Source organism: Nansenia antarctica (genome assembly GCF_963989245.1).
Source record: "Nansenia antarctica genome assembly, chromosome: 1".
NCBI lineage: Eukaryota > Metazoa > Chordata > Actinopteri > Argentiniformes > Microstomatidae > Nansenia > Nansenia antarctica.
Genome location: NC_137674.1, coordinates 21,347,781 through 21,374,692, shown reverse-complemented (window position 1 = coordinate 21,374,692; position 26,912 = coordinate 21,347,781). Strand labels below are relative to the sequence as shown.

The 26,912-nt window shown below is 42.5% G+C and overlaps 1 protein-coding gene across 1 annotated transcript; it reads left to right on the top strand.

Moving 5' to 3' along the window:
• Positions 1-418: 418 nt before the first annotated feature.
• bcl9l (bcl9 like) lies at positions 419-26,461 on the top strand. Its single transcript, XM_080550541.1, has 9 exons — positions 419-467; positions 929-987; positions 7,987-8,393; positions 12,251-12,385; positions 19,769-19,946; positions 20,045-20,129; positions 20,563-22,936; positions 23,037-23,291; positions 24,806-26,461. Exons 2-9 carry the CDS (start codon positions 947-949, stop codon positions 26,026-26,028), a joined length of 4,698 nt encoding a protein of 1,565 aa, XP_080406667.1. The 5' UTR covers positions 419-467; positions 929-946; the 3' UTR covers positions 26,029-26,461.
• The last annotated feature ends 451 nt before the right edge of the window (positions 26,462-26,912 follow it).

Genomic DNA, 26,912 nt, shown 5'->3' with positions numbered 1-26,912 from the left:
TATGATCCCTTATGTAGTAGACAGGCAGTTATTTGTGAGATAGGACTTTTATAGAGTAACTAAACATAGCCTACACACTTTGTAATGATCTTATTTACCTATCTATTATTTGTAATATCCACTGTCCTATTACTTTACTTACCGTATGTTTGAACTTGATAGAGAGAGAACGTTTGTGCTAATCTAGAGGTAGTTTTGTGGTTTTGTAAACTACTTGGTATGGGAGGTGCTTGTAACACTGGAGATCCACTTCTGAATCCCTCCCCCAGCTGAACCTTCTCTCTCTCTCTCTCTCCCTCCTTCTCTCTCTCTCTCTCTCTCTCCCTCCTCTCTCTCTCTCTCTCTCTCTCTCTCTCTCTCTCTCTCTCTCTCTCTCTCTCTCTCTCTCTCCCTCATCTCTCTCTCTCCCCTCATTGAAGAGTCCTGAGGAGCAGAATGCCACTGTGTGACAGTTGAGCATCTGAGAGGTGAGTTCACTGGCCCCAGCCATAGGCATTGATGCAATAATGTTACTATAGGAATAGCTTATGCAGTGGGGTGCAATAATTACAGCGTCAAATACAAATATATTTTATAGATGTAAGATACAGTGATACTTTCAAGCATTTTTACCATTACACCTTTATTTAATCAGAACCAGTCTTTTTTATCTGACATAACAGGTTTATATTTAGGCCTACCAAATACATATGTTGGTTTAGAGAGAATCATGCATGTAGTAGGAAAACTAAACTAAAGAAATTAGTGCAGGTGCAAAAATAGGTGAACCCCAAGTTGCCTTGGTTAAATCAAGTAGGTAAGTAGAATCAGGTAGGTAAATAATTAGGTACCAAATGAACCAGTTGAAGGAGAGATCTTTAGGAAAGAGTTTGGGTGGGACTGATAAATAGAGATAAGAAACCTGGTCAGTTTTGTGTTATCCATACAGGTGAATGCAAAACACACCATGCCGAGAGGAAAGGAGATCTCAGAGGACATCAGGAAGAGGTTAGTGAGAGCACATCAGTCTGCGGAAGGCTATGTAAGATTTGAACTCCATTAGTCCACTGTGAGGCAAATCATTTACAAATGGAGAGCATTTAATATGACAGCAACTCGGCCTAGAAGTGGACACTCTTCCAAAATATCCCCATCAGTCAAGGAGCTAAAGCTAGGCTGAAAATGGGTGTTTCAACAAGACAACGACCCAAAGCATTCAAACAAATCTACCAAAGAATGGCTCAGGATTTGTATTTTGGATTGGCCAAGTCAAATTCTGACCTAAATCCAATTGAGATGCTGTGGCAGGACCGGAAGCGGGCAGTTCATGCCAGACACCCCTCAAACCTCACTCAATTGGCTCACTTCTGTAAGGAGGAGTGGGCAAAAATATCTCAAAACAGATGTCAGAGACTGATTAGTGGCTAAACGAGACGTTTACTACAAGGTATCGCTGCCAATGGAAGTGCCACAAGCTATTGACTGAAGAGGTTCACTTATTTCTTTATTTACTTTTCCTATTATACACATGATTCCCTCTAAACCAACATATGGAATTGGTAAATATAAACCTGTTTTGTCAGATAAAAAAAGACTGGTTCTGATTAAATAAAGATTTAATCCCAAAAAAAACTAAGAAATCTATCTATATATGTGACACATTCTAGTGAAATGAGCAACAAGAAGGCAAAGTATTTTTTTTACATGTGCTTAAACTACAGATTGTAAGCTTTCAAATGATGCGTCATACATTGAAATCTGAAAAAAATTGAAGACGAGATGAGTATTTGAAAGTTGTTAAACTGAAATCACAATCCTGAGAAAAAGCCCTTCAAAGTTTTCGTTCTTTTTCACACCTTCACACAGGCAGGTAATGGTAACAATAGCTGGTTAACCCCACCCCCAACCACTCCCCCCCGCTGTCAGCTGTCAATATCTGTCAGTGTTAGTCACTGGGTCAGATAGGCTTTTCAAAGAGAAGTTTACAGTACATAGCTAGCTATTGCTAACATTATCACCTAGCAATGTTATTGCCGTAGTTAATTAACCAGCTTATTATTATGGAGGCATTAAAGTAGTTGCAACTGTTATTCTTTTAATGATCCAAACAAATCATCAATCAGAATCAGAATAACTAAGAGTAATTTGCTGATGTCTTGTGCTGGAAATAGTACAGTGCTCAGTAGTCAATGTCCAGCCTTATAGTTCAGTTTCAAGGGTTAGGGTTAGGGTTAACCCTAACCCTAAGTACAGTTGGAACTGAGGGCAACAACTGAGAACATACAACAGACTATACACAGGTAAGCATGCAAGGTCTGTGAATTGACTATCAATAGCTAATAAATCATGACACAGTTCAAAATGCTGTATCTATGCCCAACTGTTCTTGTTATTCAACAAAATATTACCAGAGTGTGGTGTACTTCAATGAGCACTCGGCTCTGGGTTAGACAGTCATGTTCTGAGCTGCTGTGTCTGGTGGGGTGGGGTGGCATCAACGCTGCAACAGAAGGAAGATTGTACATTAAAATATTGATACAGTTACTGGCACTCCATATTCATAAAATACTACCATACCATGTTCATAAAATAGCTAGCCTAATACATGACAATAATAATTACCTAAAGTGCTGGTAACTCTGTATGTTTGTCCAACTCCATAGTTCCATAGTAACTCCAGGTCCAGGTAGTAAGATAACCGTACTTACAACGTAGACAGACTACCTAGCTACAACAATGCTAGCATGCTAACAAACAAAGGTTTTGGCCAGCTTACTGCAGACTGAACAATGTGGTTTCAATTAGTTGCTAGTGGGTAATAATAAACAAATGTCTAAATACACAAACACACTGGTTTCAACTAGTAACTAACACCTAACTTCACTAACAAAGGCGCTATGTACATACATAGAAGATCTTACCTTACGAGTCTTAGTGGAGTAAACAAATAGCGCGCTGCTTCCTGACCAATGAAAAAAACCTGGATCCAGTTTCTCCCCACCCACAAACAGAGAATTTCCCGGGAGAAATCAGGCTAAAAATAAGCTTATTTTCCTGATTAAGTACACGTATTTAACTATCGTAAAACTGTTCGAAAAAAATAACGAGTGGGTACTTAAAAACTTCAAGTTGCGTCTGATGACAAAAAACGAAAATCACCGTGTTTGACCAGAAATACTTTGAGAAGAGATTTGAAGCCTTTGGCGTTTTCGTGTTCTTTGCAACTCTACTGGAAGGTGTCACATATTGCACAAGGGCTTCAGGTACTTTCAAGCATCACTGTATTATACAACAGGTATTAGGGCTGTCAATGTTAACGCGTTAACGTTCGTGATTACTTTGGAAACCATAACACATAACTTTTTTTTTACGCAAATGAATCATATTACCATAAGTTAATCTTACCATAAATTAGTTCTACTGACATGCGTGGCAAACGCCTGTATAGGGGCTTTAAGACAGACTGATTAGTATACTGGATTGTAATGATAACGACAGTCTTTGGTTACATTCGTGACCACTTGTCATGTTTACATTATGTTTAGATGCTAATCACCACCACTTAACAAGTGTTCTGTCGTTTGTCACAGATGAATGAACATCCTGTCTGTGATTTAGGCCCAATTCCGATTCCCTTTCCTACCCCTATGGCTTGTTTTCTAGTGCCACTCGATTTTGAGCCAAGGCCTCGGAACAGAGCCACAAGCCATAGTGGTTGAAATCTTTCCCTATGAAATGGGACAACCCTTCAAGACCCTGATACGTCATCAGTAGTATCATAGGAAAGCATTGACGCTCGCGATTCTTTCACAACATAGGTTTTACACTATCAATCGATCAAACAAGTCATAAAATAAAAAAGAACAATGCTTCATTATCAAACCATGACAGAATAACGGCGCTCTAACCTGTATGAAACCTGTGCTCCTATCCTGCCAGTCTGCACTGATATAGGACAACAGTGCAACAACTTCGGGGCTGAAGTTAAATTTACGTCATATGCCATCAAAGGGAAACATGGGGAAATGCATGACTTACAGGGAGCGCAGATTTATTTTTATGCCGTTCTGAAATCCGATGTGACAGGAACGCTGGAGAAACAACCGCTGTCCACTGCATTAGTCAACTACATGTCCTTGATGAGTTTCCCGCTCACTGCTCTCCATCAAAAATGGCACATCCATCAATAACATTAAATAATAACAACTGATTGCGGGTTGTTTTGGTTTAATAAGTGCCGCTATACAGCTATATCGTCATATACCATCAAGGGGGGGGGGGGGGAATGTTACATGGAACTAGGACAAAACGATAGATATCTTTACATTAAATATGTCTACCATCATCCGTTGTCAAACACCACAGGTAATAATTTATTTCTAAATAAACAGGATTGTACATCTCTGAAATGTGAATTGCGCTCCGATGACATGGTGTATCAGGCTGTGCCTGATACTTCCGTTGGACTGGGACGCCGGGTGCACAATCAATTGTTGCAGAGGAACAGGGTGACCCTGGGTGTCACCCTGTGACAAACGTGCAGATATGAGTGCCCCGGTGTCTTGCTTTGGTAGTCTAATGGAAGTGCTCAGGTAATAGTTTTGCTATTATTGTCTTCTACTGCTGAGCACCAAAACCCTCGGATCTTAAACTTGGCTGAAGCGCGCTGGAACGGTGTATTTCTATGTTAAGCATAGGCACAGCACATCGGCATAATAGCGATTTTTTTTGTTATGCTCGTTATAAAGAAAATGTCTAATGCATTGAAATTACATTAAACTGAGATAATAAGGTGGTTATCATAATTTTTCTAATCTTTATTAATAAGTAATTACAGAAAAAGTAAATTACATTTCTGTCATGGCTTCCGCATTTAGGCCTACGAGAGAGTCTGAATAATGTCGGAATCATGTGCTACCAAGCGGACCAATCACAGTTCTTACGGTCTGCCTAGGTATGCCGCGTAGTTACATTTTTGGAGAGGTGTGCGTGAGGCTACGGCGTAGGCTACGCCGTAGATTTTACAGAAGTATAAATTGGGCTTAAGAGTGTGAAAAGGGACTGTTGTCTCTTCAGAGACACTCTGGGGTTCTGTTTCTTAAATAGGTCTACTCACTGTAGCATTCATTTGGGTGAGATGTTACTTTCTCTCTATTAATTTTACACTGTCAGGGACCTCAGTGGCGTGTGGAAGATCCATATGCAGTCACAAGTTAGCTTGGCACCTCCTCCTCATGCTGGTCACCAGCCTGGTCACACACTGCTGTGGGGTGGCATCCCATTCCTCAACCAGGATTTGCCAACATGGTTGCGTTGGTCACTCTGGCACTTACAGCACGCCCAAGCTGATCCCACAAGTGTTCAATTGGGTTGAGGTCTGGACTTAAGGCAAGCCATTCCATCCTCTCCACTCCCAAATTCTGGATGTGATGGCTGGGTCATTTTTTTTATACGGTGCCTTTTGGACTTCATAACGTGTGAAAAATAAATTTTGATTTATCTATATTTTAATGTTCTATTATATAAAGGACATATCTAGCTTGCTGAAAAACATAGTGGTCGAGCTCAGGCACCTACATTTTATTTTATTTAGAATACCCTCTGTAGTTGAATAGGGCGAGTGTCTCCAGAACAGAGTGGACACATAACAGGGTGGACACTAACAGGGTGGACATTTTGAGTTAAAGTTAGCCTTTAGCCTGCTTGTGTTAGCATAATGCCTAGAATGACCATGAATACTTGATGAGGAATCTAATTTGCACTAAATACTTTTTTGGAAAATATTCAATTTGATTGATCTCCTCAATATTTAGGCATAACAGGGTGGACACGTTATGGTCAACCACATTAAACTCACTGGATAAAAACATAAAAAGCAGATGGTAAAAGAGGTAGAAAATCACACAGCTTACCACATTTGAAATCCCCTCCACTGATGTGATGTCACCTCATGAGTGTTGTGATTGAGAAATATGGTTTTCTTTTAAAAGGGACATTAACACAGCATAACAGGGTGGACAGTGATCGCAGGGACAAGCAATATTGTAAGCAAAACCTTATTTTATTTTATTTTTGGGTTGCGTTAATGTAATAATAATTACATTAATGAAATAATAATAACATATTTGGAAATGTATATGTTTTTAATAGTTATTTTTTGGATTGAAGTTGAATGAACAACACTGGGGACATCCCAAATCCCATGCAAAATCCAATTTACATCTTTAACCAAAGCTTTTAAAATGTAGTAAACAACAACTTAGAAGCCCATATCATTGTATTCATAATAAATAACAATTGACTATACATGAAAAACCTAATGGAATTAGTATTTGTCCAAATTTAGACAAAATACAACATGATTTAGTACTGGGGACGGTAAAGGCACCGTATAAAAAAAATGACCCGGCTATCAAATTATCAAATTAACCATCGTCCTGGCATGAGTGGGTGTTGGTTCCAACGCACCTGTAGTTTCTCGTTTGTCCATTTGCAACAAAAACTCTGGACCTTTCCATGAATTAAAGTCGTCTTAAAAGTTCAAATCAAAGTAACAAACAAAAGTAATATGTTGGCGTGGTGTGTTATACACGCGTGTCAATGTTTGTTTGTATGTGTGTCTAATCTAGGTCGGGCCCATCCCCGATCGGAGTTCAATAGCAAAGTTATCAAACAAAATATTCAAGTTCTCTGAAATGAAATATAACGAAAAATATCTTGTATCAAACAAAAGCATATAACAAATCTTCTCTAATGTGGTGGGGGTCATCGTGGGGTGGTGATGATGATATAGTGTGATGGTTGAAAAACTGTGTCGCACCCTCACGTGTCAGGACTCATCAAAACTCAAGCAAGGAGTAATCACTTCCTTATATCCAATATTGTCCTTTGATTGGGCGAGACCCATTTTCAAAATAAAAGTCTTAGATTGGCCAAAGTACCACTTTCAAAGTACCATTCAAGAAAGGTTTTTCATAAAGAATAATATAAAGCTTTTTGGCTCCAACACTGGAGGTACTCTGTGATGATCCTGGCTCTGTGGGGGCGAGTGTTAGGTTCCAGATTCTGGAGATATGGGATCGCCACTGGCTCCAGAATATCATTCCAATATCTCACTGCATTGAGTCACACACCTGTGGCTGACATACACCTGCCAGCACTTGAAGCTGAAAACGAGAGTGAATACCAACAGTAGGGATGCTCCGATTTATCGGCCACCGATTTAAATCGGCCGATTTCACTCCAAATGACTCGATCGGTGATCGGCAAAAATGGCCGATCGCAAAAACCGATCTTTTTTTTTTCTTTTTCTGGGGAAGACAGATAACTGAACAGAAAACATAGGAGGACGTAACAGTATGTAAACCATGAAGGCCACGTTTATGATGTCTTTTATACAGCCATATCGACTGACTTGGGCTTCAGGCCCTAACTGGGTGATAGGCCAGACTTTTACTATGCCATAAAAATGGGTCTGCGTTTGCTTGGTGCCTAATGGATCAAAACTTTTGTCTAAAAAGCAAAAAATATGTAGGCTATCCAGTCAGTAGGCCTACAGTTATGTATTTTTAAAAAAATCGGTATCGGTATCGGTTGATCTTGAGGAAAAAAATCGGTGATCGGTATCGGCCCCAAAAATCCAGATCGGAGCATCCCTAACCAACAGAAGAATATTGCAGGGGATTTTGGCAAAAAAATTTGGGCCGCTACCCACACAGTTAGCTGTGTTGCTCATTCCACCAATGCATGACCCTTACAAGTTGTACCTCGTTGTAAAGGTGACTAATCAGACTTTCCAACAATATAAAATACAATACCAATTGGTATTATTAAAGGGGAGGAATAATCGACCGAAATAACATTTCCGAACTTTTTTTGAGGAGTTTACTGTGGTAATATGATTAATTTGCTTTAACGCGTTAACATTGACAGCCCTAATATATATAGATTAGGTACAAATTCAAGTCATCAAGCTTTTGTTTTGTGTTTCCTTTTTTCTTTCATAAGCTGTGTCGGTAAGCAGTGTGTGTCTATAGACGGGCAGGCACACGACCGTCTGTACCTCTGTCCCAGACCTCCACTTGAATCACCAGCCAATCAAATGCACCCCGACAATAAACGGACAAATCATGGCAAGCAAGTGACCAGCGACGGCCAGTCCCAGACCCTCAATGTAAACCAGCAGCAGCACGGACCTGCCGGGAACCTAGGGTCAAAGGGCATTGGGGCAGGGAATCATGGAGTCAAAACAAATCAAATTTCTCCTGGCAACGCTGGGCTGAAGACCGTCAGCCAATCAATCAGCAGTGTCGGAGGGATGCTTAAAACGAAGTCTAAGCGTGAGAGGAGTGTCTCCATCGACTCTGTTGAGCAGAGAGATGGTATTACCCCAGTCCTGGAGCCTGATGCCAAAGGTAGGACACACATAAACAAACTCACACACAGTTCAAATGTGTAGACATACACTTCCTTTACCTCTATATCTGGAAATACCAGATTCCATACATATATTACTGCCAATATTATTATAAAAAAAGGTATGACTGGGTTGAGCAAAGATTTAAAGTTGAATGGGGATAACCTTACTGAGATGCAATTTGTGAATCATTTCTCAGAACACAGAATTTTTGTGCCAAAATTCGGTAAACAAATTTTAAAAATCCATGGACTGAAATCAAAATTTGATCTGCAAATGCTGATTTTACGGATACCTACACAAAACCATTGTTTCATTCATAACTTTGGATATCGCTAGCACTAACGGTGGTCTAAACATGTAAGTAGCGGCAGCCCTGACCTTAACACCCGCATAATTACTTCAAAAAAGACTACGCTGTCTGGAATTGTACCTAGCTGCCTGAAGGTTATTTCAACAGCAGTGGAGTTTAGCAGACAGGAAGATTAGTTAGCTCGCACATCATGTGACTTGGATAAGACTTAAACTACCCCATCATGTGACTTGGATAAGACTTAAACCACCCCCCCACACACACACACTTAAAAAAAAAAAGATCTACACGATTCACATTTTACAGCTGGTAAAAACGGCTAATTTAGCAGAAAGGTGACAAGTTTGCAGCCCTGTACAGTGGTGCAAACTTGTCACCTTTCGGCGAAATTCGCAGTTTTTACCTCAAAATATGTGGCCTACATGAATCATGTAGATCTGCAAAAAAAAAAAAATTGTGGGGGGCGGTCTACATCTCATCCAAGTCACATGATGCCCAAGCTAACATCTTCCTGTCTGCTAAACTCTGCTGCAGTTGAAGTAAAAAGGTCTTAAGATGGAAGTAGAAACACAAGAAGTAATAAAATAAAATAACATAGAAGTTATTTCTATGTTGCGATAACTTCTCAACAGGATTTTACAGGGTTCGTTCAAACTATCGTAATTCTTGAACTATATGTGCTATCGAAAAAAATCCAACAGTTTCTGAAAGCAGAGAAGTTGCACTCTCTAGCCATTTATGGTTATTACGGTAGTTCACCAAAAAAACTAATGCATTGACCTCAAAGTGTCATGGAGTGATTTGAAGAGAAGCAGTATTTTAGCGGTGTTTTATACTTTAGTGAGTTTCTGTACATATATGTTTGTGATTGTGAAATGTCACGAAGACCATCTAGGGTAACCAATCCACCTAAAAGTTTAATCGAGGACGATGATGTAAGTGACGAAGGACTGATTTCTTCTTCTGAACCAGGGTATGGAGGTTAGTTCTAGCGAATTTACCTGATAGAACATCGACATGCAAGAAACACATAACTACACATAATTAGATGATCATTATAAGTATTTAGAGATCGTTAAACTGTTGTTTATTATATCGAGAGGGTACTTTACAACTTCAAGTTTCGTGTTATGAAAAAAACGAGTCGGCGAGTGGTTTGCCCTAGGCTGCGTTCGTAAATTTGCTCTGGAAATCTGATCAGCAGTCATGGAATGCCTCTTGTCCAATCAAATTACTTGGTCCCTTTATGACGTTGAGCCCAGTGTGCCCTCCGGCGCTCTCAGAGCGAATTTACGAACGCTGCCCGAGACTGTTTCGCGTCCCCCTTTACCTCGCTTCTCTACCCTGCTGCTACGGTGCTTCTATAACATCAGGATCAGACACAGGGCGAGACTTCCAAAATAAACCTTTTTAATGGCTTCTGTGTGCTTTAGACTTGCGTAGAATCGATTTTATTTTTATTTTTAAAAGTGTGTGCCATATCTCAGTATGTAGGCTATGCAGTGTAAGTGAGTGTAAGTAAGTGTGTGAGTTGATTCTGTTATTTATGCTATTATATCTAGTAATGTGTTGAGAAGCAATGGAAATGAATCAAGAAATTGATAGAGTAGGCTATTGTTCTATATGCAACAGAACAGATCACCCAGCATTGCTAATGAAAATAATCAACGAATGTGAGTCTAATACCAATAATTGCTCAATAGGTCTTAAAATCTATTAAAAGTGGTCTTATAAAGGTCTTAAATGTAACTTGTTGAAACCTGCAGGAACCAGCATAACTATTTTGAGAACAGGTTGCTTACATTAATTATGAGGGTGTTAAGGTCAGGGCCATCGCTACTTACACACGCATCATTGTTAGACCACTGTTAATGCTAGAGCTAACCATCTACGGGCCCAAAAAAAAGTGTCACCTTTTTGGACCATCGCCAGTTTGCACCCCTGCATTTAGCACCATTAGTGCTAGCACTATTCCCCCCCCCCCCCCGTCAAAAATGTTCTCCTCTAAGATTAGCCGCGCATTGATCATTTTCTTCGTTTTCAGACATAAAAACATGTTGACACCTTTTTGGGCCATCACCAGTTTGCACCCCTGACTTTAGAAAGATGTTTGTCACTGCTTTCATTTTTATTAACACATTGTGACATTGGTTTGTAAATGTGCATTTGTTCAGTAATATTTTACTATATTTACATATTATGCATGTATTAAAATAATGTTTTTCCTAATACAAATCAAGAGGTGCTTGTATGTGGATAGTCCATTGTATTTGTGCTTGTTTTTTGTTTATGGATCATGGTACGCATCTGTGAGTTTCACTCACAATAACATTGGCAATAATCTATCTCCATACATAAACCACCCCCAGCACAGACAGTACTGAATAACTCGTTTTTACTGACACTTAAGTGCCCTGCCCTTTCTGTGAGGTGTCAGAAAGTCCCCCTGGCTTTTGATAGTTGTGCTCTGCAGCTGTATGAGAAGAAAGCATTCAGGGTTTTCTGCTCTGGTGCGATGGTGAGACTACTGTGGACGTGCAGGTAAAGGGATGAGAGACATGAGAGTGGGTGTAAGAACTGAGGTGATAGACTTGTTTTAGTGAGTGCCTTAGTAACTGCTGGTCTGAACAATAATTTCTGTATGCTTTTGACTCGAGTCAACTGTATCAGAAGTAGTGTTTTATTTGCATGTTTTTCCTTGTGTATGCTGTCATACATGGCATTTGTTGGTGTCTGTGTATTTGTGTGGGTGTAAGGTCACATGAGCACTATGCTGATAGGGGAGAATGACAAGCAGTAATATGATTTTGATAAACTGAGTCATATGGGCTTCCTGTAACACTGCTGACACACACACACACACACGGTTCCTTGATATACTGAGAGGGAGGGGCGTGGTTACAACACAAAGAATAACTGGGGCTGAAAGGGGGAGAGAATGAAAGATAGGGCTGGTCCTTTGAAGGGAAACCTCCGGCTCCTTTTTCTCCACTCCCTCTCCCACCCTCTGTGATCTATTTTCTATTGGTAGAAAAACAAATTAAAACACATTCATATGAAATGCAAGTCACCCCGTGCACACACACACACACACACACACACACACACACACACACACACACACACACACACACACACTTCTAACCACTCAAGCCACCACACCTGGAAAGAGACAATAATTAAAGAGAATGTAAACCAGCTAGCAGAGTGTGCAACAGACAGTGAGCTGACTCACCCTTTTATGTAAACCAATGTCTGCTGGGAACAAAAGAGGATGCAGAAAAGGTCAAGCTCATCTCGCCTCTGCTTTCAGATTATGTGCACAACAGGCCAAGGACACAAGTCTCATCTCCCCTCTGCCTCACTGTCTGTTGATCAAGGTTATTTGATAGGGTATAGGGTAATAACAATAAGAATCAATTGTAATTGTCGATGCATTATAGGGTTGCTTGTATACTGATCTCCATCCCTAAAAAATATATAATTTAACAAAAGTATAACACATCCAAAATGTGTGTGTGTCTCTCACTTCTATCCTGTAGAGGGTGTTATGCGTAGTAAGCGGCGCTGTGTTCTGGAGAAGAAACAGCCATACAGTGGAGATGAGTGGTGCTCTGGGCCAGACACAGAGGATGATGAGGACAAACCACACACTGCAGCTCACCGTGAATGCACCAGTAAGCACTACTACACATGTCATATTACACTGTTCTGGAAAAGAGACTCATGGGATCATCATTGACCATTTAAGACTAAATAATAAACTAATTGTGCTGATCCACTCTCTGTCACACTATTGGTTCCAGGTCTATGGGTATTAGCCTGTGCAAGTGTGAATTACATTTGAATGTTGTGTGTGTGAAGTTGAACTCTATGGCCTTCTCCGCCTGTTTTAGCCTCAGGAAGTCACGAGGATCTAAACCTAATGTTTGCCAATCAGGGCCGGTCCCCCTCAGTAATTCTTTAGCACAGTTTCATAATACTGGTGTTAGGGAGAAGATGTCCTGCACTGGAGGGAAAACTCTTGAGTATGCTAGTTAGCACTCCAAGCTGAATTTTCCGTAACATTTACATAAAGACTTGATGTATGCATACAGGTATTACTATCTCACTATGTCTATTAAAGCTCAGAGTGCTGAATACACTAAACAAATGTATGAAAATCTGGATTATCGCAGCTCTGTTTAAAAAAAAAAACGTAATTTTCCCTGAGTGGGGCAGTCCCACTCATATTTTTCTTTTATTGCAATAGAGACAGTAGAGATTTGACAGTAAGGATGGGTAAGAGAGAGAGAAGGGATGACGTACAGGATATGTCCACGGCCAGAATCGAACCGGGAACCCTGCGGTTACATGGTCGACACTTTACGCCTCCAAGCGCCCCAGCAGCTCCATTTTGCCAGCAGAAAGCTTTTCATCTGTTTTTATTTTACAAATACAATTTAGTATTATTTTATTTTGAAAATATAGTTCTCTAAGTATTGTAGCAGATGAGGCAATATCAGAATGACTGACCAAGCTCTCTATATATATATCTATATGTTTTAGCTCCATCTAGTGCTCACATTATGAAACACAACTTCTACTATACCCGTGACCCCCTGTGCACCCCCCATATGGATTGGTGGAAGAGCCCCTGCTTACACCGTATGCTTTTACATCCTGGTGGGAAAGTGCACATGTGCATACTTCAAGAGACAGGTGGAGAAGTAGGAAGTAGTGTCACAACTCTTCATAGAGTCTGCATTACTAACACGCATGTTGGCCAATCACTTCAGCCATGTCTCAAAAGAAGCTTGTTCAACCATACACTGGCAACAATGTTCACTCAGAAGCATACACAGTAATTCATAACATTCTGACTTACAAAACACTAACAACAGGGAGCATTACATAGTTTTAATTAGGGATGTCCCGATCCCATTTTTTCACTACCGATACCTGGGCTTCAGGTATCTGCGATACCGATATCAATCCGATATTTGTATTTATTGTTTTACTCCTGAATAATAACAAATACTTCCCCAGTATATAGTCCACAACAACAGTTGGCTATTAAAGACTGCCAGCCTTTATTCAAGCAACAGAAACAGTACTCTGCAGTACTCAGTGACCAACTGGTTAAAACAATTTACAGGGCTCGACATTAAGGCTTGTCCGCTTGTCCGGGACAAGTACATTTTATGTTCGGACAAGTGGACTTCCTCCTGCAGTTGTCCGATGGACAAGTCAAAACAAAAAAAAGAAATCAATATGTATTAATATCTGCAAACATGAATTCCTCCTTCCGATCTGAATAGTAAAAAAAAATTGCAAGCAAAGCGATGCCGCGCCTCATTCTCGCTATTTCAGTCTCTCGTAGTTCGTTATCGTCATAGTTTGTAAATTCGCTCAGAGCGCCAGAGTGCACACTGCGTTCAACGTCATAAAGACGTGATTGGACAAAAGGCATTCCATGAGTGCTGATCAGATTCCAGAGCGAGTTTACGAACGCAGCCATAGTGTTGTAGGTCTCCTGTCACTAGTGCCATTCACGTGAACATGCGCATATTCGCTTCTTCTCAATGCCTATGTCTTATTTTCATGTAGTTCGATGCGATTTGAAGTTTTAAGACCAGCACATCGCAATACAAACTTCAGAATGACACTAATTATAGATTTCTCAATTTGAATATAGGATAGGCTACTATCCAAAAGCTAGCAAATAAGATTGCTTCCATTGGGGAGAGACTATAGTTACAAACATTTTTTGTAAATATTCCTAGATATTCATCCCTTTTGTGGCCAATCTTAATCTAAAAGGGTTAGGGTTAGGGGTTACGTTTTTAAATAATTACAAAATATTGAATACATTTGAAAATTAAGGATACATCATTATCAAATCAATAGTAGTCAAATGTGTTATTTTATCATACACATACACTCACTGGCCACTTCATTGGGCACACCTTGGGGTTGGACCCCCTCTTTTGCCTTCAGAACTGCCTTAATTCTTTGTGGCATAGATTCAACAAGGTGCTGGAAACATTCCTCAGAGATTTTGGTCCATATTGACACTATAATATCACGCAACAGCCCGTCTGGCACCAACAACCATGCCAGGTTCAAAGTCACTTAAATCACCTTTTTTTCCCATTCTGATGCTGGTTTGAACTTCAGCAGATCGTCTTGACCATGTCTACATGCCTAAATGCATTGAGTTGCTGCCACATGATTGGCTGATTAGATATTTGCGTTAACAAGCAGTTGAAAAGGTGTACCTAATGAAGTGGCCGGTGAGAGTATAATACATGTATATTATTATTCATATTATTGCTTTTTCAAAATCTTTGGATTTGGACAAGTAACTTGAGCTCTCGGACAAGTAAAAGATAAGTTCACTCCTGAAAAAGCTTAATGTCAAGCCCTGAATTTAAATAGCAGCATTCAGCATTGTAGAAAACAAAGTTACTGTCTGATTTCTAGTTTTAGTGCCTTCAGGTTTTTATTCTATTTATCTTCTCTTACAAATGGCAAATCAATTATAGGACCCTTTTTGCAGAGTCGAAGGGGTGACAACAATATCTGGTTTTCGTTTTTTAAAAGTTTTAAAATACCCAGTCGATATAATATACAACAGTTTAACGATCACTAAATATGTACTCTCGTTTTAGGACGTGTTCAAAAGCAAGGACTGTGTGTTCATCTAGTTATGTGTAGGTATGTGTTTTTACCGTGTCCATGTTCTCTCAGCAGGTTGTGATGATATAAAAACGCAGTTATACGTTCCTAGCGATGTTCCACTGTTAGCCGCTAGCAGCGTTTGTTGTTGTTGTTTGATCAGAGTTACTTTTCTCCTGTCGCATTCTGAATGCACCAACATTCAAATACTCATGTCGTCTTTATTCTTTTTCCGATTTCAATGTATGACGCATCATTTGAAAGCTTACAATCTGTAGTTTCAGAATATGTAAATAACCGAAAAATTACTTAAGCAAATGATTTATGATTTCACCAGCTGGCATCATGACATTGTCAGACTCCTTACACACAGGTAGCTACTAGCCAACTCTCATGCACGCGACCACTGACTACTACTGTTGTCATCATGTGAGTGACACGCCAGATCGCGAGCCCCAGATCGCTGCCTATTTTTTTTCCTGTGCGATCTGCGATCCAGCATTCAGGTCCAATATCGCAGCGATATCAATATCGGATCGGGACATCCCTAGTTTTAATGATTTTCACAAGAATATATGTATGTATGAATATTTCATTATAAAAATGGTTTGATTTATAGTAATCATAGACAGAATAGTTGACTGTACAACTATAAAGTAAAGTATTAGGCAACAAGAATTAATCAGAAATGCTGCAATTTGCTTCTATCCTTTAGTGTATTTTTTTTTCTGTATCTTTGCAGAAAGTAAGTTATGGTACATTTACTTCATAGTACACGTGTACTTGTGTAAAATGAAAAGTGGAAAATAAAGTGGAAGATGCAAAGTTCAAACAAAAAAGAAAAACTGAAATTCCAGGGCTACAATACAATAGCAGACCTGCCAACCTGTACGCATTTTGCGTAGAAGGTACGCATTTTAACGTCAATGTACGCTGGTACGCATTGTCAGCTGAAAGGTACGCAAAAAGCTGCCTGATTGGTTCCTCCTTCCTTCACTCACTCGTTCCACTAATCATATGCGCAAGCGTCACTTGACAAAAGAATCTCTCGCTACATGGAACAACGTATGCAGGTACACTGGGGATGCGCGTAGCCTACTGGTAGACCCAGAAAATGCTTCAAATAGGCTATAATTGAGACAGTACCGTAAAATAATAGAAATTCATTAATTTTCATTAATTTGGTAGTATTGTCAACTAATTTAACACATTTTTGGAGTATGTCAAGATGTGAATGGTAGGCACTTGTGCACAATCGCGTTATCCATGTCGGAGTTGACTTGTCTCCTCTCGTTTCTTGGGCTGCTTTCGTCATTTTGCTCTGAGACGAACGCAGCCTCAATTATCTCCGTTTTGAAATGATCTCGTAGCATTGCGCCGCTCGTTTCCCATTGACATCATGGTGTCAGGTAATGTATAAATAAATGTGCTGAATTCATATGCCCTTTTGTGTTTTCATGTATATAATGTAGGGATGTTCAAAGTATTTAACTTTCAACCAGGTATCTGATTCTGATCACCTGTAGTCACTTACTTAATGTAGGAACTACTTAACCCTATTCTTGTTGTGAAGTAGCCGTCTACGTCTCAAATAGGTAGGATTCTGTAACGTTACGTATACCCTCATCTGCTATGGTTAAGAAAGTAGTTCATGTTATGTTATATGAACGTTGGGAGAAACGCGCGCCACTCTCGCGAACGCAATTCTCTCACTCGCTTCATACTTGATGCAGACCTGAACATCGATGTGCCAGTACCGTGTGAGGGATAACCGAGGGATAACTGCATTACTGAGGTAGGAACCGTGTGGGGAGGGTCATAATTAAGCATGAAAATGTGGACGTGATTTGTTACCTAAAACATGTTATTTAACTTACAAGATTATGCATTTCAAGGGGCAGGCTATGCTAATGAGAAAAATTGTATAGCTAGCTAGCTAGTTAGTCACAGTCACATTAGCTAGTGCGCACATGATGTGCCATGTAATGTTAGACCCATGTTCTAACTTTGAATAATGTAACGTTGGCCTATGCTCTGTTGGAGACAAAAGTTACAATTCAAATGAAAGGTGTTTGACTACAGACTTCTAATACACAAGCTTGTTGCAAAACTAGAATTATTAAGGAAGAGAGGTGTGTGTGTGTGTGTGTGTGTGTGTGTGTGTGTGTGTGTGTGTGTGTGTGTGTGTGTGTGTCTTGCAGACTGTCGACGCCACGTGGAGGGGAAAAAGCACATGAAGATGCTGGCTGCTACAGATTCAGTCCCTAGACTGAATACGCATCCGGCTTCCACCTCATTCTGAAAGAAAACAGTAAGAGGATCCCACTGTTGCAGTAGACAGTTCACACATTGCCCCAGAGACAGCCATCTTGTGGAGATCATCTTGAGGATCTTCCTCACATCTGCATCACACATTATCTGTATGTCACAGAGATTTGACTTTCTCTTGCTGCTTTTATCCAGATAATAGTAAATTGTGACAAGGACATCTTCAATGTTCACACTAAGCTGCCTGGATGCCTTCTCTGCTGCTAGGTGTATCAGGTGGCAGGCACAACCAACTAGGTAGATGTGTGGATGTTGTGCCTTCAGGAAAGCAGCTACTCCTTTCCCCAAACCTTGCATCACTGCAGCATTGTCTGCTGCGAAGCTGACACCATTTGACCAAGGTATGCCTCTCTTCTTCAGTTCTCCATCCACCAAATCAAATATTGCTCTCCCAGTAGACTCTCTTGTTTCACAAATCTTGAGCAACATCACAATCACCCTCCCAAGACTGGCATCAAAAATCCTAACTACGATGGGGTACATTTTTATGTCCTCCATATCTGTGCTCCCATCTGTAGCAAGGCTGTATGGAGAACGCTTCATTGCTTCAGTAATACACTCTTCATCATTACTGGCCAGGGTTTTAATTATGCAGGCTGTCTTGGTCCTGGCACTGCTATACTGCTTGGCTATCTCACTATCCGGAAACCTTTTTTTAAAAAGTGGTCCGGCATGGTCTGCAGCAGCTAATGGTAGATTGTGCTCAACGATGAAAGAAGTAAAAAGTGTTTCTGCCCGGATTGGTCTTACATCCCTTGTTGGTAGGAAGAAGGCATTCAGTCTAGGGACTGTACAGTGTTGGCTTGATACCTCTACCAATTTCAGTCATCATAGTGACCACATGCTCAGGCTCACAACCTGCAAAAGGGACTGTCTGTCACACGGAAGGCTTCAGTGATGCTCTGCTCAGAAAGGCCAAGTCAGCAACTTATGAAGCAGAGCAGTCAAGAGCAAGTGCCACTGCAAGAGGTGATGACTGATGCAACATGCAGCCTAAATATACATTTTATTGAGTGATGCAGAGAATTTTATTTTATTTGTATAATGCATTGATGTAATATGTTTTACTTTTAATATTAAACAAATTATTCTAAAGAATATGATTGTATGGATTTCTTCATAGCTGATTTATTTGTTGAATAATGTGATGATATGGCTGTGAGTGGGATAATGCAAAGCATAGTGGGGTGAAAGCATGTGAATCAGGGCTAGGGGGTGGCTACTTCTCATGCCCCTGATGTTTTCCCACAAGCCCCGGTGTATCAATATAGTCAATATAATTGTAATTCCTAATCGCCTCCATACTCTGTTAACTTATCTTTTTTGCTTCACAAGCGTCCGTGTATTTGCCTCACACAAACGCGTATGCATTTTTTTTGTCGCAAAAAAGTAGTACTCATAAAAAGTTGGCAGGTCTGCAATAGCAATCACACCAAAAATGTCTCACTCCTCAGCGTTTTGGTCCACCCTCGGGTCTGCATCTGGTCACATCTAATGTCTTCCCTGGCAATGCATCTAGTCTATTTCATTTCATTGTATAATTCTGCTAATATTTTCTAGACATTTCAATATGATTACTGCAAATAGTGAAAATACCACCACTCATCCGTTATCAGACTTTGCTGAGGTGCTGGAACTGAAGAGTATCAATAGACACTAATCTATAACAGCATCTGCACGAACTCAAACACTGTGCAAAAAAACTGTTTATTGCGAGCTTTCTGTCATATATGATAGGAATATGATTACTGCAAAAATGCACCAAATCATTCTGTTTCAGTATGTTCTTCAGAGTTTTGAACACAGTATGTTACAATGAAAAAATGTGTTGCAAATACATAGTGTTTTGCAGGTGGGGGAGTTTCAATGAGAGAACTGTTATGGATTTTGGAGAATGTGGTCATTGAATGCATTCTGTATGAAAGCAATGCACAAATCACAGAGTAAGAGTCACAGTTTTGTTCACATGGGCTTCTGCTTTGCTGCCTGTATGAAGAGTTGTGACTCTGTGGCTTCAGTATTGAACACTGTGACTTAGCGACCGTAAAAAACTATTGTTTTGTCGTCCTCAGGGGAGCGAGTGATGGCTGGGCCTATCCAGGCCCTCTCAGGCCCCTCCTCCACTGCAGGGCCCATCCCTGAATCTGGGGGTCCAGCTATGGGACGTAGTCTTGGACCAGGACTGCGCGCAGAACTATCCCGCACTTCCCATCAAGTGGTGTATGTCTTTACTACCAGCCTAGCTAACAGGTGAGACTCCAGTTTGTCATATGTTAAGGATTAATTTATTCTGAAAGGGGTTACAGTACTGTAACCCTGTACTCTCTTTTTTTTTTTTTATCTCCCAGTGCCGCAGAGGCAGTAATCCATGGCCACACAGACTCCATCCTTCTGTTTCACCAGCAGAACGTCCCCCGCACCAAGCTGGAGCAGGTCAGCTATCCACAAACATACCATCAAAAGAATAATGTTGCACACACTTATGTATATGCCCAGTGCCACACACACACAGCCAGTCATACACAAATGGTGTAGACAAACATTATCAATAGCAAGCAGTACAGGTTTAGAGTTGAATGTTGGGGAATGAAAGTGAGGTGCACGACTGCAGGTGCAAGGAAGTGGTATGCTGTATTTATTTTTGTTTCTGATACTTTGTTGTTCCTGTTTCTATTTTAAACATTTTGGACAAAACTGAAACAAGTAAGATAGTGAGAAGTGTTTTGCTTTAGATAATGGGTTGCTTTGGTCATGAATATAGATGTTTCTTCTTATCTTTTAGAGACAACCGCTGATTGTTATATCAGAAGTTGACACTAAAAGTCTATCACCTTGTCACTTAAATCTGTCCCATTGTTTCTCACAGTGTACCCTAGTTGGGAAGCTCCCCAGTCTGTCCGAGCAGATGAGCACCAGTGGCACTCCACCCACTCCCAAATCCCAGAGTGGGACACCCAGGCCTGCCTCTGTGGGAGGGGGTCTTGGAGGTAATTTACAGCCTGCAGGGACACCGTCGTCAACAGTAAATGCAGACAGTGAGTCTCAAGCCAGACCTGGTGTAGTCTCCAGTAATAACACAGGTGCCATCTCCCATCAACCAGGGGGAGGTAGCACAGCCATTACTGCAGTGGCAGGCTCAGGCCCTGGAGGTGGGGATGGACCAGTTGTGCTGCCTCACCCTAGCGCAGGCATCTCTCCCTCTGCTAGTCCCTCTGTCTTATCAGCACATCTGCAGGGTGACCCAGGACAGAGAGGTGGTCCTGGTCTGTCCAAAGAGCAGCTGGAGCACAGGGAGCGCTCTCTGCAGACCCTGCGGGACATAGAAAGACTGCTTCTGCACAGTGGGAATGGAGGGGCCCCTGGGGAGCCGGGTGGCCCAAACAGCAACCCTAACAATAACAACAACACTGATGGCAGTAGTGCTCTTGAGGACAGTGAGAATGGTAATAATAGTGCTGGAAATTGCAGCAGCAACAATATTCTGCCCTCAGCTATGCCCCCTATGAAGAAGTATGAGGAGCCCCTTCAGTCCATAATTTCCCAAACACAGAGTCTGGGTGGACCTGGCATGGACGACCCTCAGATAGGCCCTCACCACAGTCTTCCACCTCACCACCACCTCTCCCCTGGGCTGGACATGGGGGCGCTACTGGGGCCTGATGGGCTGACCCCTGAACAAATGGCCTGGAGGAAGCTTCAGGAAGAGTACTATCAGGAGAAGAGACGTCAACAGGAAATACAGCCCCATACCCACCCTCAGCATTTCAGAATAATGTCTGAGATGGGAATGCAGGGCGGCCCTCCTATGATGATGAGGGGACCCCCTCCCCCTTACCACAGTAAACCCGGAGAGCAGCAGTGGGGCCCTGGACCCATGATGGGAGGTGGGATGGGAGGCTGTGCTCGTATGATAGACATGCATCAAGAAGGGCCCCGGGGCCCAAGGTTCCTGGGACAGATTCAGAGAGGGCCATCTGGTGGAGGGGGGTTTCCAGGCAGCCCAGGAGGAGTGTTATCAATGGAGGGTTTGGGGCCTCAGAGGGCCCCTAGGCCCGGAATGGGCTGGTTGGACGATGTGCCCCTCAACATGGGTGGTGGGGGTCAATTTCATGGCTGCTACCCTCCTGGAGGGCCAGGTGTACCACCTCAGCATCTGCAGGCTGACCCAGACCGCCTTTTGACTCGTGAGGAGATGTTCCGCATCATGGAGAAGCGTCAGCTGCAGGGCCTCCACAGGCTGGAGCTGGACCGGCTAGCTAAGCAGCAGCAGGGTGGTCTGGGTCCCAGGCTAATGGATAACACAGGGGGGTCAGTCTTCCCCATGGGGCGAGGTCCTCCCTCTCGTGGTGAACCTATGGATTTCCCAAGCTCGGGTGATATGATGGGCTCTCCTGGTGGAGGAGGTGCCCAAATGAGAGAGCTGGTTGACTCCCCTATGGGGGGCAACCTGAACATGAACATGAATATGAACATGAGTGCTCAAATGAGTATCCAACAGCAGCAGCAGATGATGCTAGCTCAGAAGCTGCGAGCAGGGGCTGGTGGGGGAGGCCCTCTGGCAGAGATGTTGAGTCATGAGGAGATTTCACGCATCAGAGCTTCGCAGAATGGAAGGGGAGGAAATAAGGGTATGAACCCAGGACCTGACGGACCCCACAATTTCCCCAATCAAAGTCCCTTCCCAGGGGGACAACCTGATGGGGGTTACCTCCAACAGCCTGGGCCTGACATGTTTGGACCTGACCAGCAGGGTCCAACTCATATGGGTGGAACGTCTCGGCTCAGTCACATGCCTATGAGCACAGGCCCCAGAGGTGCCGATATTGGCCCTCACCATCCCTCTGATCTGTCAATCAATGTAAACCCCATGGTCTCTCCAGCCATACCTCCCCCTCATCAGCTCAAATCTCCACCTCTCAACCAAGAGCCATCACCCATTATGGCCTCCCCCTCCACTCCAGGCCTCAAATCTCCTCAGATCTCCTCCACAGGACCTCACCCCCCACTGCCTGCTGCCTCTGGTGCTGGGACTTCATCCACCACCTCCATGAAGTCCCCTCAGGTGATGGGTCCCTCCTCTCTGGGACTACGCTCCCCTTCTGGCTCTCCCGGTCGGCTCAAGTCCCCAGCTATGCCTGTGGCCTCCCCTGGCTGGACGTCTTCCCCTAAAGCTCTACAAAGTCCTGAACCAGTCAGTGGGAAGGGAGCGGTTAACAGTGGAAACAGCTCCACTGAGACAGGTAAGAATTTGAAGAAGCCCAAGTATTTCCAAGTGTGTATTAGCAGGCTCATATTATGTTGTTTGACAAAAAATGATAACCTTGTTATTGGTCGCTACAGGCCCATCACTGCCCCCCAGAAGTTCAAACTCCACCCCCATTAGCCAGCCTGGCTCCATGAATCCAAGCATGCCATTCACCACCTCTCCAGATGCCCCTCCATCCCAGAATCCTCTGTCCCTGATCATGTCCCAGATGTCCAAGTATGCAATTCCCAGCTCCACTCCACTCTACCATGATGCGATCAAGACCATCGCCACCTCTGATGATGAGATGCTCCCAGATCGCCCTCTTCTATCCGGCGTCAACATTGGAGGTATAGTACCGTAACCCCTTTATTGAAACTCTCTCAAAGAGAGCATTTTCAACTACAATCAGTTAGTCGGTGCTAAGGATCACTTATTATTAAAGGGAACCCTGGTTATTAAGAGTTGTAGGCCTTAATACGCTCTAATTGCCATCTCCTACTAAAATATGTTGGTAGAAAGACATGAAATATGTTCATTATGCTAAAAATCCTCAATCTGTAATACATATTTTGACCCATATAGGTTGCCATATTACTGCAGTCGCGCAGTATTGACGTCAGATGGTTGCAACTTTAGTAAATGTTGCTACAGTGGTGCTCCCGCGCTATTGCTGGTATCTTTCCTGACCTGCAGTGGATATAACGTGCCACATATACAATGCCACATTGTGTTGCGTTTGGTTGTAGCTATCAGGTGAAAGGGAACAAGGGGAGTGATATAAGTGTGCACAGCTTTCCTACCGATAAGAAGAGGAGAAAGCAGTGGGAAGATGCATGTGGATGAACCCAACTGCCTTTGTTCTCGCCACTTTTCCGAAGATGCATTTAATCGACCAACGCTAATGAAAGAGCTCACAGGTGCCGTTAGCTGTAAGCGAAGACTTAAACCAAATTCCGTGCCTACAATTTTCCCCCACAAGGAGTCTAAACGGCCTTGGGTAGTGAGTGAAGAGCGTGTCAGGAAACGGCTAAGACAAGATACTCTGGATTGCTAGGAGGATGTAGCACTAACGCAACACCACCAGCAGACACAACCCTGACCATGGAGGAGCCTGGCAGTCCGCCAGGTCAGCAGTCTGTAAGTGTGCAGTGTTCTCCAACTAAGACTAATGTAGCAACTCAGACGGATATAGACATGCAGCAGATGCAGCAGTACAGAGGCCAGCTGACGTGTGTAGTCCGTTAATTATGGAGCATGTTTATGCATGTAAACAAAAACTGAGGACAGGAATCTGTGCTCTTTACAACAAACACTCTCCATCTTGGTTGGCATTGGTTGCTGCACAGACACCAGTGATTATGTCCCACTCCTCACCTCTCTGATCGTCTTAATTTTGATCAATATTTTGGGTATTGTCTTCACTGCTGTCCTCCTCTCTTAAGTTGAGCTCTGGTTCAAATTGAAAAGGCTGGACAGAAAACATAGCTAGCTAATTGCGACCTGCGACCGGTAGGCTAAAAGCAACCAGCAACCATCTGACGTCGCTACTGCGACTGCAGTAATATGGCAACATCTGGGTCAAAATACGGATTAAGGATTTTTAACATGCATACATTACACACATAACATACGTCTTTCTACCAACATATTTTAGTAGAAGATGGCAATTAGAGCGTATTAAGGCCTACATGTCTTAATAACCAGGGCTTCCTTTAAAGTAGATTCCAGAGTTGTTGTTTTTATTTGTTTTTACAAACTTTATATTTAAATATAAAAGCAGCATACTATAAACATTTCCATATTATTGTAGTTTTGTAAATTGTCCTTGTGATTTCTTAAACTGGACTCTGTGATCCATTAGGAAACATGGGAAACCATCAGACCTCCCATATGCTCCTCTCCCAGAGTTCCATGGGCCCCCATAGTGGACCTCAAAGCCCCATGGGGATGGTGCTTCAGGGGCAACCACAGCTATCCCATGACCCCTCTGGGTCCATGTTGTCTTCCCCTAACCCCATGGGCATGCCTGGCATGAACCCAGCCATGATGGGTGGAGGACATCCCGATGGGATGGGTCCTTGTATCGTGTCACCAATGCACCCTCAGAACCAGATGACTGGTTTCCCTCGCATGCAGCTTCCCTCTCATGGACCCTTGCACTCCCCCATTGGTGGGATGCAGCAGCAATTCTCCCAGCCCAATGAGGAAGTTATACCTCCTCAGCAGATGCACCTACTAAGCAAGGGCTTGTCCCACCAGCGCCTACCCCACCACTCTGACTCTTTCCCCCCCATGAACATGGGCGATGGCCCTGACTTGAGTGAGGTTATCCGGACCTCTCACACAGGCATCCCAGAGTTTGACCTTTCCCGTATAATTCCTTCCGACAAGCCCAGCAGCACACTGCAATACTTCCCCAAGAGTGAGGGAATGTCCCAGCTCCAGCAACACCCACACCAGGGACAGCCATCCCAGCAGCCTCTCCCTCCACAGCTCCTCAAGCAGCTCTCGTCTTCCGGCCCCGTACTCAGCAGCGCCCCCTCATCCAATCCCCACATTGCCAACCTACAGAACATGATGGCAGAGCAGCAACTCACCCCCCACCCCTCCCACTGTGGGATGCGCTCTGGCGTTGGCATGCCTCAGGGGGGCTCAAGGGGCATGATTTCGGGTGGGGGCATGGGCCCAATGTGCCACCCAGGACACATGATGGGCAGGACAGGCATGGGGCCCCAGCAACAACTCCAGCAACAGCATCACCATCAGCAGCAAACTATGATGGCCAACAGCCTCCTCCACCACCCCTCTCACCCACACCCAGCCATGATGTCCACCCAGCAGCACCCGCACAACCTGATGGCTCAGCAGAATCTTATGATGATGCAGGCCAAACAGAGAGGCATGTCCATCCCAGGAGATCCCTTTGGCCCACAAGGGCCTCTCATGTCTCCTGGGGGCCCCATGATGGGGGCCCCACACCCACAGTCTGGCATGATGGTCCCCCAATCTCTTAGGCAGCGGGGGATGTCCCTTGACAGTCCCATTGGCTATGGTCCTGGAAGTATGGCTAACATGCCTTTCTGATCCAGCTCACTGAAACTGTAAAAACCTTGTTTCCAATAGGTTTTCATTATGTTTAATATTTTTTCATTAATGTCAATATTACCACAATTGTAAAAAAATAAAAATGGTTATCAGTAATGATCTTACATTTTTTGAGTACAACTGTTTAAAAAAAGCAAATAATATTAAAGAGCACCGTCACATGGTTCAATAACAAATTTGAAGCCATTTTCTAAGATATCTGTAAAATATGTATATTTCTCAGATGTGTGTATTTGTTTTGGCAGAGGTGACAGGGAGATGCCTCTTGCATTTTTATTTGTTTTAATATCATAGATTATTTTCTCCTCCGGCTACCAAACTGTTGTGCAAAGGAATATATACATAATATAAATAAATGTGTGTGTGATAGTTGCTGTAAATAAGATGCAATTTGTGATTGTTTGCAATTGTTCTGTATTACTGTGTTTTAATAGAAGTCTAAAAATGAAAAATGACTGAAAAATCTGATGGTGGTGATGGTCTTATTTACACTGTAGACTTAAGATAGATTATAAAAGCACAGACTCACACTTTGGATAAACAATGTCACAAGTAGACAGGACAGAACACAAGCTCATGTATATTTTGCATGTTTAATTTTATTAGCCATGCATTATTAAAGTAATTAAAGGTGAGGATAATGTGCAGGCATGCACAAGCAGCTTGCTTTAAGCATTGATAACAGCATTGATGCTGTCTGCATCAGCAACTACAGTATAAAAGACAATGATCTAGTCAAAGGCATGGAGGTTAAACATAGGATCAGTTGTAATGATAAAATGACCAGTGTCTCAGATGAGGGTACTACTGCTTGTGGTTGCTCAATCAGAGATGGCTCTCTGCTCTGAGTATACAGAGACAAA